This window comes from Lethenteron reissneri, chromosome 61, assembly GCF_015708825.2.
Source record: "Lethenteron reissneri isolate LAM-NWPU_2019-01 chromosome 61, ASM1570882v1, whole genome shotgun sequence".
NCBI lineage: Eukaryota > Metazoa > Chordata > Hyperoartia > Petromyzontiformes > Petromyzontidae > Lethenteron > Lethenteron reissneri.
Genome location: NC_083839.1, coordinates 7,426,685 through 7,442,383, shown reverse-complemented (window position 1 = coordinate 7,442,383; position 15,699 = coordinate 7,426,685). Strand labels below are relative to the sequence as shown.

Below are 15,699 nucleotides of genomic sequence, written 5' to 3'. Positions count from 1 at the left end.
CGGGGGGGAGGTACGTATATAAATTACAATGGATACCCATTACCAGTTGGCTTATTCGTATTATATAAATAATATTGACATTGATATTTACACCATCTCACCACCGGTTCCAGTACCGTGTAACAACAACTGCGATTATAAGAATCCCATCTCCTCGGCGGGACACCCCCTTCGGCGCGTTACATCATTGCCGTGTTCACTCTCGACCATACACGTTTATCTACTTTGCGTTTTTTAAAAGTTGTAACGCCTGTTAATAAACTAGAGCTTCACAGCTCATCGGATTTCTTCTTGCCGTCACGTGCCCTTGCCTCCAAACCCACGTGACTGTCCACCCCCAACCCCTCCTCCACTTCCCCCCCAACACTTCTCACCCCCCCCCCTCCTACACTGCCCCCCCTCCACTACCCCCTCCTCTCCCCCACTGCCCCCTCCCCCACTGCCCCCTCCCCCACTGCCCCCTCCCCCACTGCCCCCTCCCCCACTGCCCCCTCCTCCACTGCTCCCCCCCCTCCTCCACTGCCTCCCCCCTCCTCCACTACCTCCTCCCCTCCCCCACTGCCCCCTCCCTCCCCCACTGCCCCTCCCCTCCCCCACTGCCCCCTCCTCCACTGCCCCCTCCTCCACTGCTCCCCCCTCCTCCACTGCCTCCTCCCCCCCTCCTCCACTACCTCCTCCCCTCCCCCACTGCCCCCTCCCCTCCCCCACTGCCCCTCCCCTCCCCCACTGCCCCCTCCCCCACTGCCCCCTCCTCCACTGCTCCCCCCCCCTCCTCCACTGCCTCCCCCCTCCTCCACTACCCCCTCCCCTCCCCCACTGCCCCTCCCCTCCCCCACTGCCCCTCCCCTCCCCCACTGCCCCCCCCCCCCCTCCTCCACTACCTCCTCCCTCCCCCACTGCCCCTCCCCACTGCCCCCTCCCCCACTGCCCCCTCCTCCACTGCCCCCCTCCCCCACTGCCCCCTCCCCCACTGCCCCCTCCTCCACTGCCCCCTCCCCCACTGCCCCCTCCCCCACTGCCCCCTCCCCCACTGCCCCCTCCCCCACTGCCCCCTCCCCCACTGCCCCCTCCCCCACTGCCCCCTCCTCCACTACCCCCTCCTCTCCTCCACTACCTCCTCTCCTCCCCCACTGCCCCCTCCCCCACTCCCCCCTCCCCCACTTCCCCCTCCTCTCCCCCACTACCCCCTCCTCCACTGCCTCCTTCTCCCCCCTCCCCCACTAGCCCCTCCCCTCCCCCACTAGCCCCTCCCCTCCCCCACTAGCCCCTCCCCTCCCCCACTAGCCCCTCCCATCCCCCACTGCCCCCTCCTCCGCTCGTGACCGGAAGAGCTCGGTCCGTTTCCGGGGTCACGGCGTGTGCAGCGCGCACTGTACAGCGGGGCCCCGCGTGGACATCGGCGCTGCGCACAGTGCGCCTCTCCCAGGTGCTATCGGCTCGCCCGCGCTCCTCTCTCCCGGCCGGCTCCGCGGGATTATCGCGGGCACTCTTATTGAGCCCGGCATACATCTACGGCGGTCTCGTTCTGTCGAGAAAGTCTTACGGCGGCGGCGAGTGCGGGGTCGAAGGTGGACTTGGTGAGAATCCTGTATATTGGAATTCATTGATCGCGGCCGGACTCGAACGGAGCATCGAGACGCGTTCAACTCTCTACGGCGCATTGCTCGATCGCGTGCTCCACCCTCATCACCCACCACCACCCCAACTCCATCATCGGCCTCCGACCTGCTGCACCGTCGAGTTTCTCCACAGCGCCCGCCGAGATCTCTACCTCGTCACCGACTCGGCCGCGTGGCCCCCGTCGAGCCGAGTTCCCGACACCACCGTCGGCTCGGGTAAGAGCACCGAACGAGCTTGCCTCTGGCTGGGGGGAGGGGGGGTGGGGGTGGTGTTTTGTTTCCTGGGTCGGGAGAGCGAGTGGAAGAGAGACGTCGTCGATAAGCGCGGACCGAAGCCAAGCAGCAGCCGCCGGCAGCAGCAGCAGGCCCCGCCGGCAGCAGCAGCCGCAGCAGCAGCCGCAGCAGCAGCAGCAGGCCCCGCCGGCAGCAGCAGCCGTAGCAGCAGCCACAGCAGCAGTAGCCACAGCAGCAGCAGCAGGCCCCGGCAGCAGCAGGCCCCGGCAGCAGTAGCCGCAGCAGCCGCAGCAGCAGCCACAGCAGCAGCAACAGGCCCCGCCGGCAGCAGCCGCAGCAGCAGCCAGCAGCAGCAGCAGGCTCCGCCGGCAGCGGCAGCAGCAGCCGCAGCAGCAGCAGCAGCAGCCCCGGTAGCAGAGTGAGCCGCGCGGCTGCGATGTTTCTTGCCCTGGCCGCCGTGGTTGTTACCGCGCCGTGGCCGAGCGTTTTGTTGCAGAGATTCGCGGTTCGAAGCGGCGGCCGCCACGGTTAATGAATTATGCGAGTGTGGTGGCAATGCAAAATGCCGTGCTATCACCGCCCCACACTACCCCACAGCCACCCCCCGAAACCTCACACGAACATTTTCCCACTTGCAGTGGAGTAATGTACGCTTTTTTTCTTCAGGTTTGTGTCGTAGTGTGTGTTTAGCGCGACGACTTGAGGAGCTGCTGTGCTCACCGCCATGGGAGTTAAAAACAGACCAAGATGCTTCTTCGACATTGCCATCAACAACATTCCAGGTAATGTAACAACGCGTGCGTCGGCACGTTTCACTTACTCGTGAGAGATACAACACCGCTTCTATTCGAACAGAATAAGCACCGAGCGTCCTTCTTAGTCTTTATATGGCGTTCTGTGGGGGTTGCTTCGGTGATCAGACGTCTGTATCAGCGTCCGTCTCCTGTAGTTTGACGCGTGTGACCAGGCCCACTCTGAAATGTCTCATCTCTAAATCCCTATCTCGCTATCTACATCAGCTCAAGCTTCCTGTAAACCACGTGACTTCCGAGTGGTCACATCCACTCTGAATCCTTCCCATCTCCCCGCCCCCACCCCCTGTGAAAACAGACTCCACTCCTTGCAGCACCATCGAGACCCGTATGATGTTAGCCTCTTCCTCACCTGACCCATTTGCTCTTTTCTTCCATTCTCTTTCCTTAATTTGCCTCTAATTTCCCTTTCCTGTTTCTTCAACCCGTGCATTATCTCCGTGACCCTACTCCCCCTTCCCGTGGTGTAGCGGTCACGTGTACATCACTCTATAGTCCCGCTGCCACGTGAATGGACGGGTGTTAAGTGACTGTGAAACTCTCTCCTCCCCGTGCGCAGCTAGCAGGATCGTCATGGAGCTGTTTTCCGACGTTTGCCCAAAAACTTGCGAAAACTTCCGCTGCCTTTGCACAGGTGAGCCGGAAGAGACGATCAGCGAGACCCGTCAACCTCCGCGTGCGGACATACAGATGTTACACACGAAATGTGCGCGTGTTATAAATTGTTACATATTTTAAAAAATATTTCAATCCACTGCGGGATGAGGGCCTCTCCCGTGTCGCGCTGAGCCGTGGTGGGGTGACGTTTGATCGCGCGTCGCCATGTTGGGATGTTTAATATCCGCATGTTAGATTGCACAAAAGTCGCAGTGGCCGGGGTCGCTGGGAGCGTTGACCCCGTATAAAGACCCATAGATTCACATAGACTAAGTTGTGATTAAACCGGGTCCTCAAGTCTAGTAGTGAGCTGATGGTCCCAGCCCGGTCACCAGCGACTCTCAGAGACCCAGAGATTTGCAGCGAGACCCATCTACTCGCGTAGACTGAGTTTAAAATTAACTGGCTTGGCAAGTGCAGTGAGTTGATGGTCTCAGTCCAGTCACCAGTGAATGCACAACAACAACAAAACCCTAATCAACAAGCCATACTGGTTGGTGGGTGAAGGCGTAGAAGTACAGTACAGCAATTCATTTTGCTGTAACCCTATAGCCTTGAGAAACCTGCTGTGCAGGGTCTATGTCCATTGTCGCACACAGCCAACATCGGTGACAAATATATGCACCGGTCCTGAGATTCCCTTAGGGAGACTCAGCCTTAAATGGGTACATGATATGGTGTCTTTCGATTTAAAGCTTTCGTGACTAGGGATTCATCTTCTTGGTTCTTTCGGTAAAGTCACGTAGAAGGGAAATAATAAAATAAATAAAATAAAACATAATAAACGTCGTGAGAATAATTTTATTATGTTTTATTATTTTATTATTTCCCTTCTACGTGACTTTACCGAAAGAACCAAGAATATGATATGGTGTGTATAAAACATCAGCATGGGGAGACAAGTGGCCGGGCGTCCCCCTCGCGTGCCATGCCCACCCAAATAGGTGCTCGCTAACAGCACTTGCCCTAACAGTCTGCTAAAGGCCATACGGTGGTGGGGGGATCTTTGTCTTTCTTGCAGGAGAAAGAGGTGTGGGCAAAACAACACTGAAACCTCTGCATTACAAGGGAACTCCGTTTCATCGCATAGTCAAGGAATTCATGATCCAGGGCGGTGACTTCAGTGAAGGTGAGGAGCTCCCGATGCCTTTGGCACAAGACGAAAGCTTTGAAGTCGAGTTTGTAGTTTTGCAGGATTCTAATCGATGTTTTTGTGTGTGTGTGTTTAGGAAATGGCAAGGGTGGGGAGTCGATCTACGGAGGATTTTTCAACGGTGAGCTTCGTTTAAAAATTGACGGTTGCCTTCTTTGTTGAAATTCAGTGCGCACGACGGTTTATTTATGAGCCGCTCCTCACTCGTCGAGGGTCGGTGACTCGGCCCCCGCTTGACCACAGTCAAGTCGGCGAGTGGACCGGTAACTTTTAAGAGGCAATCAAAACTGACGTCGAGCCTCTGCTTGCGCTTCTGTCACTTGGCACTTCAACATAAATACGCAGACAATACGTCTCGCTTCACATATCTCCCTCCAGATACAAAAACTTTTTCTTACACGAGCCATCAGCCGCACGCCACGGCCTTCTGAAAGTGCATCATGTCCAGCAGCATTGATTCATGACAAGACAAACTCGGCACCGCGTTCGACATTCGGCATCTCATCAGTCGAGTCGTCGGCTTTGCTCCGATCAATATCGGTGAACCGCCGGTGTAAGGGTCTTTGCGTTTCGCATTCTACGCGTTTCTGCTTCTCCTGTGCGTGTTTGTTCTTTGTCATCCGGGCCATCGCTCGGCCCCACCCATCACTCTGGATCATCCAGAGTTCGATTGTTCGATTTTGAAAACTGCGATTGTTTTAAAATAACGAGCGGCATTGTTGCGCGCAATGTGGCCATCGGCAGACGAGAGCTTTGCGGTGAAGCATGATGAAGACTTCCTCCTGTCGATGGCGAACCGCGGGAAAGACACCAACGGATCGCAGTTCTTCATGTGAGTTTTTCCCGCGGCCGATGGTCACCGACGTGCACAAAGACGCAGGTCCATAATAACGTTTTTTTTTGTCGGGTTAGATCGCGTAAATACAAATTTGTTGTTAAACCTGCCACCACTTGTGAATGTGGGTTTACTCTCGAACACTCCGGTGTGCTGAACTTGTAACTAATTGGCACGGTTTGTTTACGAGACAAACCTTATTAATTGGCTGTATTAGGTGGTGGTGGGTTTAACGACACATTTGTATTTATGCCGTCTGATATAAAAACAACCTTTTATTATTGATAATATTGGTCGCGAAAGCCTACTACGTGTTAAACTGACGAAGGTTCCCTGTTGAACGCGCTGTTGCGGCAAGCGCTATTATCGAGCGACTGAAGGCCGGAACGGCGTACCTATAAGGGGACGTGGTGTGGCCATGCACCACTCCCGGCCGCCTTTGTCTCCCCATTGCTGATGCATTTACACCAGGTGCTCATTTAAGGCTGTGTTGACCTAGGGGGAGGCACGGGACCAGTTCAGATATTCGCTGCCACCGATGTTAGCTGCGAGTGAGAATCGAAGTCGGGTAGTCGGGTTCGTTAGCGCAGTGCGCTAACCGCTGTACCACCTCTCCCCACTAACACCCACGCGCACTCCTGCACACTCACGCTCTCACATTAACAGACACTCATAGACACCCCCCCCCCCCCCGTGCTATGAGCGAGCACCTATGAAGGCAGGCACGACACACGAGGTGGGGGGGGGGTATCCAACATACACAACCTCGCAGACTCACAGTGGGTCAAAAATAAACGGCTGGCGGTGTGGGGAGGGTGTTTTCTATGGATTCTATTAGCAGTGGCGTGAGCGGGCATTGCAGGGCCGCACCTTTACCTCTTCATGATGCATGAGAACGACGATTGACCCGTTGGTTTTGTATCTTTTTTTCGCCAGCACCACGCGGCCTACGCAGCATCTGGATGGGTGAGTTTAACGGCTCTAATCGAGCCGTTCCCGCTTCACTCCCCCTCCGCACACTCTCATACCTCCCGAGCCCTCTCCATCTCAACTCCCCTTGTCCCGCCGCTCCTCCCTGCCGACCCGGTCATTTTCCGTAACCGCCGAACCTCTCTGTGCGATGGCTGCGCGCAGGGTGCATGTGGTGTTCGGCAAGGTGGTGGCCGGGCAGGCGACCGTGCGGGAAATCGAGAGCCAGAAGACCGACCCCAACAGTCGCCCGTATGCCGACGTCCGCATCGTGAACTGTGGCGAGCTCGTCCTCAAGTCTAAGAGTAAGACAAAGGTCCCCGTGTAGGCCTACACGGACTGTTGGGGCAAGGGGTTGCACAACACACGTAGAACTAAATTAAATTCAAGAGCCGAATGGCTCACAGGGCTATACCTAATAAATGAACTTGAAACTAAAACTATGAACTCAACTTTTTATTTTACCAGGTAAGGCTCCACTGAGCTCTTTTTCAGAAGCGACCTGGCCACAAATTATATCTCAACGAGAAGTGGCTTATCATCACGTGGAAATTTATAGCAGCCAAAACCTCTAAAACACATGTTGATTCTAAATGCGGAGGGAGAAACCGGAGGACACGGAGAAAAAATCCACACGATCACGGGGAGAACATGCAAACACCAGGATGCAAAGACAAAGATCCACCCTGTAGCTCTAACAGACTGTTGGGAAAAGTGCTGTTCGCGAGCACCTTTGAAAGCCGGCACGGCACACGAATGGGGTGGTGGGTGGCCAGCACCACGCCCGGCCACCTTTGTCTCCACGGTTGTGATGTTTACACACCGCACCGGGTACTCCGTTGAGGCCGAGGCGGTTTAGATAATCGTACTCTCGAGTGTTGCCGGGTTTGTCGCCCGGTGCTCTAACCACTGCACCTCCGCTCCCCACGCACGCACAACTCGCAGCATCGCATTTCATTGTTATTGTCAATTCCCTCCCATGATATGATCCTCATGGCGGTTCCTTGGGGTACCAAATAATACAAAATGGCCGAGGCAAATAAATATTTAATTTCTGGGACGCTTTTTTCCAGGGGTGTACTTAACTCCGCGACTGGGGTACCAATCAATCCGAAATCAGTGCCACACTCCGCAATGTTGAAACGCAGCGAGGATGATTGCACTGAAACCCTGAACGCTCGTACACACCGTAGTGGTGCATCGTGTACAGCTCGTCGAGATGAGTCGATTGCCGCATCGCAGACCATCAACAGACTAAAAATTACTGCATCACGGACATTGTGCGAGAGCCGGGGTACTGCCATAACGTTCATATCCTGATTTCAAATGGATTTTGTTGAACCGGCTGAGAACTCGGGATCCCGGGATAGAGCTTCATTTGCAAGAATGACTTGAGATGCTGCCACAGCGGTTTAATGGTCGGAGGGAGTGGTGTCGCCTCATCGCGCCCCGAAACGCGACGTCGTTAACCGACCAATCGAACGCTCGTGGGGTGCCACGGTGGCGAGATGTTAGTTACCTCGCCTGGTATGCAAGAGGTCGTGGGGTTCCATTCCAACCCTGACGCCTGCTGTATATTTGGAATTTGCCTGTCTCTCAATCTCCCCGTGATCGCGTGAAATTTTCCTCGGGTCCTCCGGTTTTTCCCTCCACATTTGGAATCGACGTCACGCGTTCAGAGCATTTGGCTGCAATAAATTTCCACATGGTAAGCCGCTTCGTTGAGCTATCATTTGTGATAGCCAGGTGGCTTCTGAAAAAGAGCTATGTATAATAATAGTTTTTTACCCTTTTATCTGGCAACAAAACTGACACCTTTTTTACAAGGAGTCATGTTTGCATTGACCACAATACCTGCAGTCGGAATGCAAACAAAAAAACCCACAACTCTGATAATGTATGCACTGTCCTTGAAATTGATTGGTCCACACCTGAGACAGCTTTCCTTAGAGCCTAGTCTCACATGGTGTTGGACCAGATGACGCCAAAAGGCGCACAACTCAAAGACAATGCACCATCAGAGTATGAGAGCTCTGGGTAAGCATTTCACCATTGGAACCTCCTTTGCCAGTAGCAAAATATGATAATTGTTTTTTTACCCTTTTATCTGGCAACAAAACTGACACCTTTTTTTACAAGGAGTCATGTTTATTATCATATTTAGCTACTGAATGAGAATGAGGTTCCAATGGTGAAGAGCTATGTAGTTCAGTGGGGCCTTACCTGATAAAATAAAAAAAGAGTTTAGTTTAGCATCGGGGAGCGTGACCACAGCGTCCATGCATGTGCAAGGTTGTTCTTGTCCTTCTTTTCAATCTTCTTGGTTCTTTCGGTAAATTCACGTCGAAGGGAAATAATAAAATAATAAAAATAAAACAATAAAATACAATTCTCACGACGTTTTGGCCACAACGCAAGCAGCCGTCCTCGGGTGAAGAACAGGTCTGTCGGAAAGACAGCGTCTGAATGAGCACCACCAAGCTTGGCAGCATATATTTAAGCTGGGTTAGAGGAGGAAGGGCGCCTTGACAAAGTAATTTGCATATCAACAGAGGAATTTAACATATTTATGGAAAATGCAGATATGGGATTAGTTGTGGAATGCGTAGGAGGTGGGGGGGGTCTCAAAGTCATATTATGCCCGTGCATTGTGTAGGATTAGCAGCAACAATGTTTATCTTCTTGGTTCTTTCGGTAAAGTCACGTAGAATGTAAATAATAAAATAAAAAAAATAAACATAATAAAATATTATTTTATTATAAAAAAATCTAAATAAAACATAATAAAATATAATTTTATAATGTTTTATTTTTATTATTTTATTATTTCCATTCTACGTGACTTTACCGAAAGAACCAAGAAGATGAATCCCTGCAGTCACGAAAGCTTTAAATCAAATTCTTAGGTTTTTTCGGTAAAGTCACGTAGGTAAAAAATTAAAATTAAAATTGATACAGCTATCGTGCTGTGACGGTTCCACCTGAAAACGGAAGCTTGTGTTGCCTCCGAAATGTCGTGATTTTTATTTTATTATTTTACTTTTATTAATTTTAATTACATTTTTTGACCTACGTGACTTTACCGAAAAAACCTAAGAATATGAATACTTGCAGTCACGAAAGCTTCAAATCTAGAATCTTTAAATCGAAATTTAACAATATTTTTATTCCTTCTTTTAACACAGAGAAAAAAAGAAGGCGGCAGCGGCGGGCAGCGGCGAGGAGTCTCCCTCCTCGTCCGAGAGCTCGTCCAGCAGCTCCAGCGAGACCTCCTCCTCTTCCTCTTCGGACTCGAGCAGCGACAGCGACGAGGAGGCCACAAAGAGGAAGAAAAAGAGGAAGACCAAGAAACACAAATCTGCCAAGGGCAAAAAGGAGGGAAAACGCGAGAAGACGTAAGGACGCAGATGTGCAAGGCACTGGCTGGCATTGCAGGGCATCGCAAAGTGACTAAGAGGCTATGGACTATGGGTCTCTGTGCGTGAGTCTTTGTCTATGGGTCTCTGTGCGAGTCTATGGACTGGGTCTCTGTGCGAGTCCTTGTCTATGGGTCTCTGTGCGAGTCTATGGACTGGGTCTCTGTGTGCGAGTCTATGGACTATGGGTCTCTGTGCGTGAGTCTTTGTCTATGGGTCTCTGTGCGAGTCTATGGACTATGGATCTTTGTGTGTTAGTTGATGTACTTTGGGTCTCTGTGTGTGAGTCTTTGTCTATGGGTCTCTGTATGAGTTTATGGACTGGGTCTCTGTATGAGTCTATGGACTATAGGTCTCTGTGTGCGAGTCTATGGACTATGGGTCTCTGTATGAGTTTATGGACTATGGGTCTCTGTGCGTGAGTCTATGGACTATGGGTTTCTGTGCGAGTCTATGGACTATGGATCTGTGCGAGTCTATGGACTATGGGTCTCTGTGCGTGAGTCTTTGTCTATGGGTCTCTGTATGAGTCTATGGACTATGGATCTGTGCGAGTCTATGGACTATGGGTCTCTGTGCGTGAGTCTTTGTCTATGGGTCTCTGTATGAGTTTATGGACTATGCATCTCTGTGTGTTAGTTGATGTACTATGGGTCTCTGTGTGTGAGTAAGGACTATGGATTTGTGCGAGTCTATGGACTATGGGTCTCTGTATGAGTCTATGGACTATGGGTCTCTGTGCGCGAGCCTATGGACTTACACGGTGCCGCCACCCTGCCGCCACCCTGCTGACTGAGTTCTGCCTCCCCCACAGGAGCGAGGCGGAAGTGGGGGCCAAGGAGGCGGTGGCGGGGGAGGCGAGCGCCCCGGAGCGCCACGAAGTTGAGAACGACGCAGCGGTGCCCTCGGTGCGGCCCGACGAGATCCCCACGGGGCCCTCCAACAGCTTCCTCATGCGGCGGAGCCCCCAGCGGACGGACGAGCAGAGGTAAGCGTGGGGGACCCGGCCCCCCCCCTCCCCCGCCGTCACCCCCCGGGGCGATCGTTAGTGCCGCCCTGACTGCCCCCTGGCGCCACGTAGCTCAGTCGACCATACATGGTAAGATAAACATAGTTTATAGTCATGTGGAAGGGGGGGTAAACAATTGTTTGACCACATCCTAACCTGTTTTACGTGTGCACGTGCGTTCTCTGTTTTGTCGCTCTGTGTCTGTGCACCGTGTGTGTGTTTCTGTGCACTGTGCGTGTGTGTGTATTGTGTGTGTCTGAGCACTGTGTGTGTGTTTCTGCACTGTGTGTGTGTCTGTGCACTGTATGTGTTTCTGCACTGTGTGTGTGTGCACTGTGTGTGTCTGTGCACTGTGTGTGTGTGTGTGTCTGTGCACTGTGTGTGTGTGTCTCTGTGCACTGTGTGTGTGTGTGTGTCTCTGTGCACTGTGTGTGTGTGTGTGTCTCTGTGCACTGTGTGTGTGTGTCTGTGCACTGTGTGTGTGTGTCTGTGCACTGTGTGTGTGTGTCTGTGCACTGTGTGTGTGTGTCTGCACTGTGTATGTGTGTCTGTGCACTGTGTGTGTGTCTGTGCACTGTGTGTGTTTCTGCACTGTGTGTGTCTGTGCACTGTGTGTGTGTCTGTGCACTGTGTGTTTGTGTGTCTGTGCACTGTGTGTTTGTGTGTGTGTCTGTGCACTGTGTGTTTGCGTGTGTGTCTGTGCACTGTGTGTTTGCGTGTGTGTCTGTGCACTGTGTGTGTCTGTGCACTGTGTGTATGTGTATCCAGCAGCACCATGACAAACTCTGGCGCTGAGTACCCACGTCAGTGGAACCGGCCCAAGTACACGCGGTCAGGTCGCAAGATCAAAGGGCGCGGACCCATGGTGGGTAACACCGCATCGCAGCCTCGCGAGGCCCGGCCACGCGGGGCTCGGAGACGCCGACATGCCACCGCTCAGACGCCGGCTTCCATTCCGCGTTTTAGATGCCGCTGCCCGTGATTAAACCGGGTTCTCAGGTGCTGTAGTGAGTTGGTTGTCTCGGCCCGGTCACCGCAGACTCGCACAGAGACGGGTAGACTCGCACAGAGAGCTACAGACTTGCACAGAGCCACGGACTCGCACAGAGATCCGCGGACTCGCACAGAGAGCCACGGACTCGCACAGAGAGCCACGGACTCGCACAGAGACCCGCGGACTCGCACAGAGAGCCACGGACTCGCACAGAGAGCCACAGACTCGCACAGAGAGCCACAGACTCGCACAGAGAGCGACGGACTCGCACAGAGGGCGACGGACTCGCACAGAGAGCCACAGACTCGCACAGAGACCCACAGACTCGCACAGAGAGCGACGGACTCGCACAGAGAGCCACAGACTCGCACAGAGACCCACAGACTCGCACAGAGAGCGACGGACTCGCACAGAGAGCCACAGACTCGCACAGAGACCCACAGACTCGCACAGAGAGCGACGGACTCGCACAGAGAGCCACAGACTCGCACAGAGAGCCACGGACTCGCACAGAGAGCCACGGACTCGCACAGAGAGCCACAGACTCGCACAGAGAGCCACGGACTCGCACAGAGAGCCACGGACTCGCGCAGAGAGCCACGGACTCGCACAGAGAGCCACGGACTCGCACAGAGAGCCACGGACTCGCACAGAGAGCCACGGACTCGCACAGAGAGCCACGGACTCGCATAGAGAGCCACGGACTCGCACAGAGAGCCACAGACTCGCACAGAGAGCCACAGACTCGCACAGAGAGCCACAGACTCTCTGTGCGAGTCTATGTAGCATGGTTGGCTACATACACTGCGACAGAAGTTCAGCCTACATACATACAAACGCACAAAGCAGTTCTAAAGAAATTACTTTTCAGTTTAGATACATAACATATTCCAATGTTATAATCGCTGTAAAGCGCCTTGGATAAAAAGCCGCTGCTGTGCAAATCTGGATATCGAGATAAGATGTTTGGGCAGCACGAGGCCCGACCGCTCGGCCACCGTCGGGCCGGGCCCTTCCGCCCGTGTCGCGCCTCGCGACGTCGCCGCTGACGCACCCCGCCTCTCGTTCCGCAGCGCTACCGCACGCCGTCGCGCTCCCGCTCCCGCGAGCGCGGCTCCCGCGGGGGCATGCGCAGCGACACGCCGCCGCACTGGCGCGCCGAGCTGCAGCGCCGGCGCCACAGCTGGCAGCTCCAGGGCAACCGGGAGCCGGGGAAGACGGAGCGGTGGAGCGCCGGCAGCGCCCTCGAGACGTAAGAGCCGGTTTCACCCGTCGGGTCACGTCGGGTATTGTTGTTCGCACGCGAGACGGGGACGATCGTTCAGCCTGCTTCATGACGCCGGCGGCTGTGGTGGTGGCGGTGGTGGTGGCGGCCTCGCCGCTGCACGTGGCCACCTGCGATCCAGCATTGTGGAGGCAGCGGCGGCAGCGAGGGCTGGTCGACCCGGTGCTGTACCGTGGGCTAGCGTAGCAAAGTGCAGACTAACCTCCATCTCATCGATCACCAATGGGATGGAGAGTTGCTCCATTGCACATTTGTGGGTTTTTTTCCCGAGTGCTCCGATTTCCCCCCACACGTATAAGCACATGTTAATTGGCCTGTATGTAGAGGACTGCAGAGCTTGGGGTGGAATTTGCTGCCTTACCGGCTGGTTGGCCGCTGCGCTGCTGCCTTTCCTGCCTGTTGGTGGCTCCTCCACCTCCTCCTCCCTCCCCTTCCTCTTCCTCCTCCCCCCTCCTTCCCTTCTCCTCCTCGTTGCGCCTCCGAGTCATCGTCGTCGAGAGAAAGCGGACAAGCGGGCCCTGTGGCGCACTGCTTGCGTAGAGACTCGTGCGTAGACTCAACCCCGAGCGCTGCGTACGCCGGTAGGCTAACCCATTTAGGACTGGCCTGGCCACTTGCTTCCGCGTCGCGGCGTCTCACTCTCGTCCTTCCTGCCCGGCGCCATCAGCAGAGGCAAGGAGAGGCACAAGGAGAACCGCAACGACGACGAGGAGGACGGGGAGCGCAGGAAGAGGAGGAGGCACGGCGGCGACGACGACGGCCGGGAGGAGGAGGGCGCCAAGCGCGGGGACCGGAAGAAGCCGGCGGGCGACGAGGAGCCGGAGAGGAGGAGGAGGAGGAGCGGCAAGAGGGACGGCCGCCACCGCTCGGAGGACAAGGGAGCCAGCCGAGGGGGCGGCAGGGACGAGGAGAAGGAGGAGCGTAGAAGAGGAGGAGAAAGGAGGGGGAACAGGAGGGGAGAGAGCCGGGAGGACGTGGGGGGGAATCACGAGGAGGCGAGGAGCGAGAAGAGGTCGAGGAACGCCGAGAGTGGGAAGGGGAAGGGGGAGGAGCGGGGGGGGGGAGGAGTGGGAGGGGGGGGAGGAGGGGGACGGGAAGAGGAGGGAGAGGGCGGAGGGGGCGCAGCGCGACCACGCGGAGGAGGGCAGGGGGGAGAAGAAGTCGCGTCACGAGGAGAGGAGGAGAGAGGGCAGGGGAGAGGGCAGGGGAGAGGGCAGGGGAGAGGGCAGGGGAGAGGGCAGGGGAGAGAAGCGAGAGGGGAGGGGGGAGAAGGGAGAGGGCAAAGTAGAGAAGGGAGGGGGCAGAGGAGAGAGGGGAGAGGGGAGGGGGGAGAAGGGAGAGAAGTCAGAGGGCAAGGGCGAGAAGGGAGAGAAAGGAGAGGGCAAGGGCGAGAAGGGAGAGGGGAGGGGGGAGAAGTCAGAAGGCAAGGGAGAGGGGAGGGGAGAGAAAGGGGAGAAAGGAGAGGGGAAAGTAGAGAAGGGAGGGGGCAAGGGAGAGAAGTCAGAGGGCAAAGGAGAGAAGGGAGAGGGGAGGGGAGAGCGGAAGGGAGAGGAGGGTAGGGGACGGGACAAGGAGCACAGGGAGAGATCGGGACGAGGCAGGAGCAGGTCCGAGGACCGGGAAGACGCTGGAAGAGGACATCGGGGAGAGAAGAGGGCGGACCGCGGGGAGCGGGACGGGCGGGGGGGCGCTAGCGAGGACAGGAGGGGGGGCGACGGAAGGGAGCAGCAGCGCAGGAGGGGGGCGAGCACGGAGGGCAAGGCGGGCGAGGGTCGAGCGCGGGGCCGAGACGGAGCCGGAACGGAGGGCGACGCTGCCCCCGACGGGAAGGGGGAGGAGAGGCAGGGGTGAGGAGGAGGAGGTGGGGGTGAGGAGGAGGTGAGGAGGAGGAGGCAGGGGTGAGGAGGAGGTGAGGAGGAGGAGGTGGGGGTGAGGAGGCCACCGAGAGCGCCCTGCGTGGGGTGGGGGTGTAGGTGAAGCCGGTGAGGAGCTGGGCAGTGGAAATAAATAGAAGAATGGTAAGCTGTTGCTGAACAAAGGCCCGGAGATATCAAGCGGCCGACCAGCAACAAAATTCACCGTCAAAGTCGCAATCTGTGTGGGTTAGCGCTGCGTCTCGTGTTGAGCGAGGTTGTTGTAGGGGGGGGGGGGGGGGGGAGTGGGGGGGGGCATCTGCCGCTTGCCGAGCCCCTGCGGGGCGCAGCGTCGCGAGGGCCGTCTCAGCGCTGTCTGCACAGCGCTGAGACGGGGCGGGGAGGAGGAAGGGAGCAGCAGCCTCCGTGGCCCGGCGGGGGGGGGCGGTGGGCGACTGTCGCACCCGCCGGCCCGCTGTCTCTTCTCCGGAGCGTATGCGGTACTTTGAGCCACCGTTACAACGACGACGACAAAACCTCCGCCTCCGCCCCCCCGCCCACGCCGCACCAGGTTATTATCTTTGCGGAAAATGTTAAACGGTGGCGTTTCAATCAAATCATCGGGTTAGGTGGGTACGTCGTGAACGTGCGATCGGGCTTGAGAAGGTTAATGTGAACAGTTATTCAAGTTAATCCTGACGTAGTAGCCTCTTGTCCTAGTATAAGTCCGTCGTTGGCTTAGAATGTAGACTTGTTTTTGTTTGGTTTGACATTTGCGTTTGTTTAGTGCTAGTAATTGGTGGTTGGCGCGCTGCGCTACGAACCCGGCGACAAGGGTTCGGTTCCCGCTCACGACCAATAAC

The 15,699-nt window shown here is 55.7% G+C and overlaps 1 protein-coding gene across 1 annotated transcript; it reads left to right on the top strand.

Annotated features, from left to right (window-relative positions):
• The first annotated feature begins 1,354 nt into the window (after positions 1-1,354).
• LOC133358276 (peptidyl-prolyl cis-trans isomerase G-like) lies at positions 1,355-15,345 on the top strand. Its single transcript, XM_061576513.1, has 14 exons — positions 1,355-1,835; positions 2,520-2,635; positions 3,225-3,299; positions 4,344-4,451; positions 4,552-4,596; positions 5,220-5,307; positions 6,247-6,276; positions 6,445-6,595; positions 9,523-9,674; positions 10,510-10,683; positions 11,473-11,569; positions 12,772-12,950; positions 13,651-13,957; positions 15,187-15,345. Exons 2-14 carry the CDS (start codon positions 2,578-2,580, stop codon positions 15,343-15,345), a joined length of 1,623 nt encoding a protein of 540 aa, XP_061432497.1. The 5' UTR covers positions 1,355-1,835; positions 2,520-2,577.
• Positions 15,346-15,699: the final 354 nt, after the last annotated feature.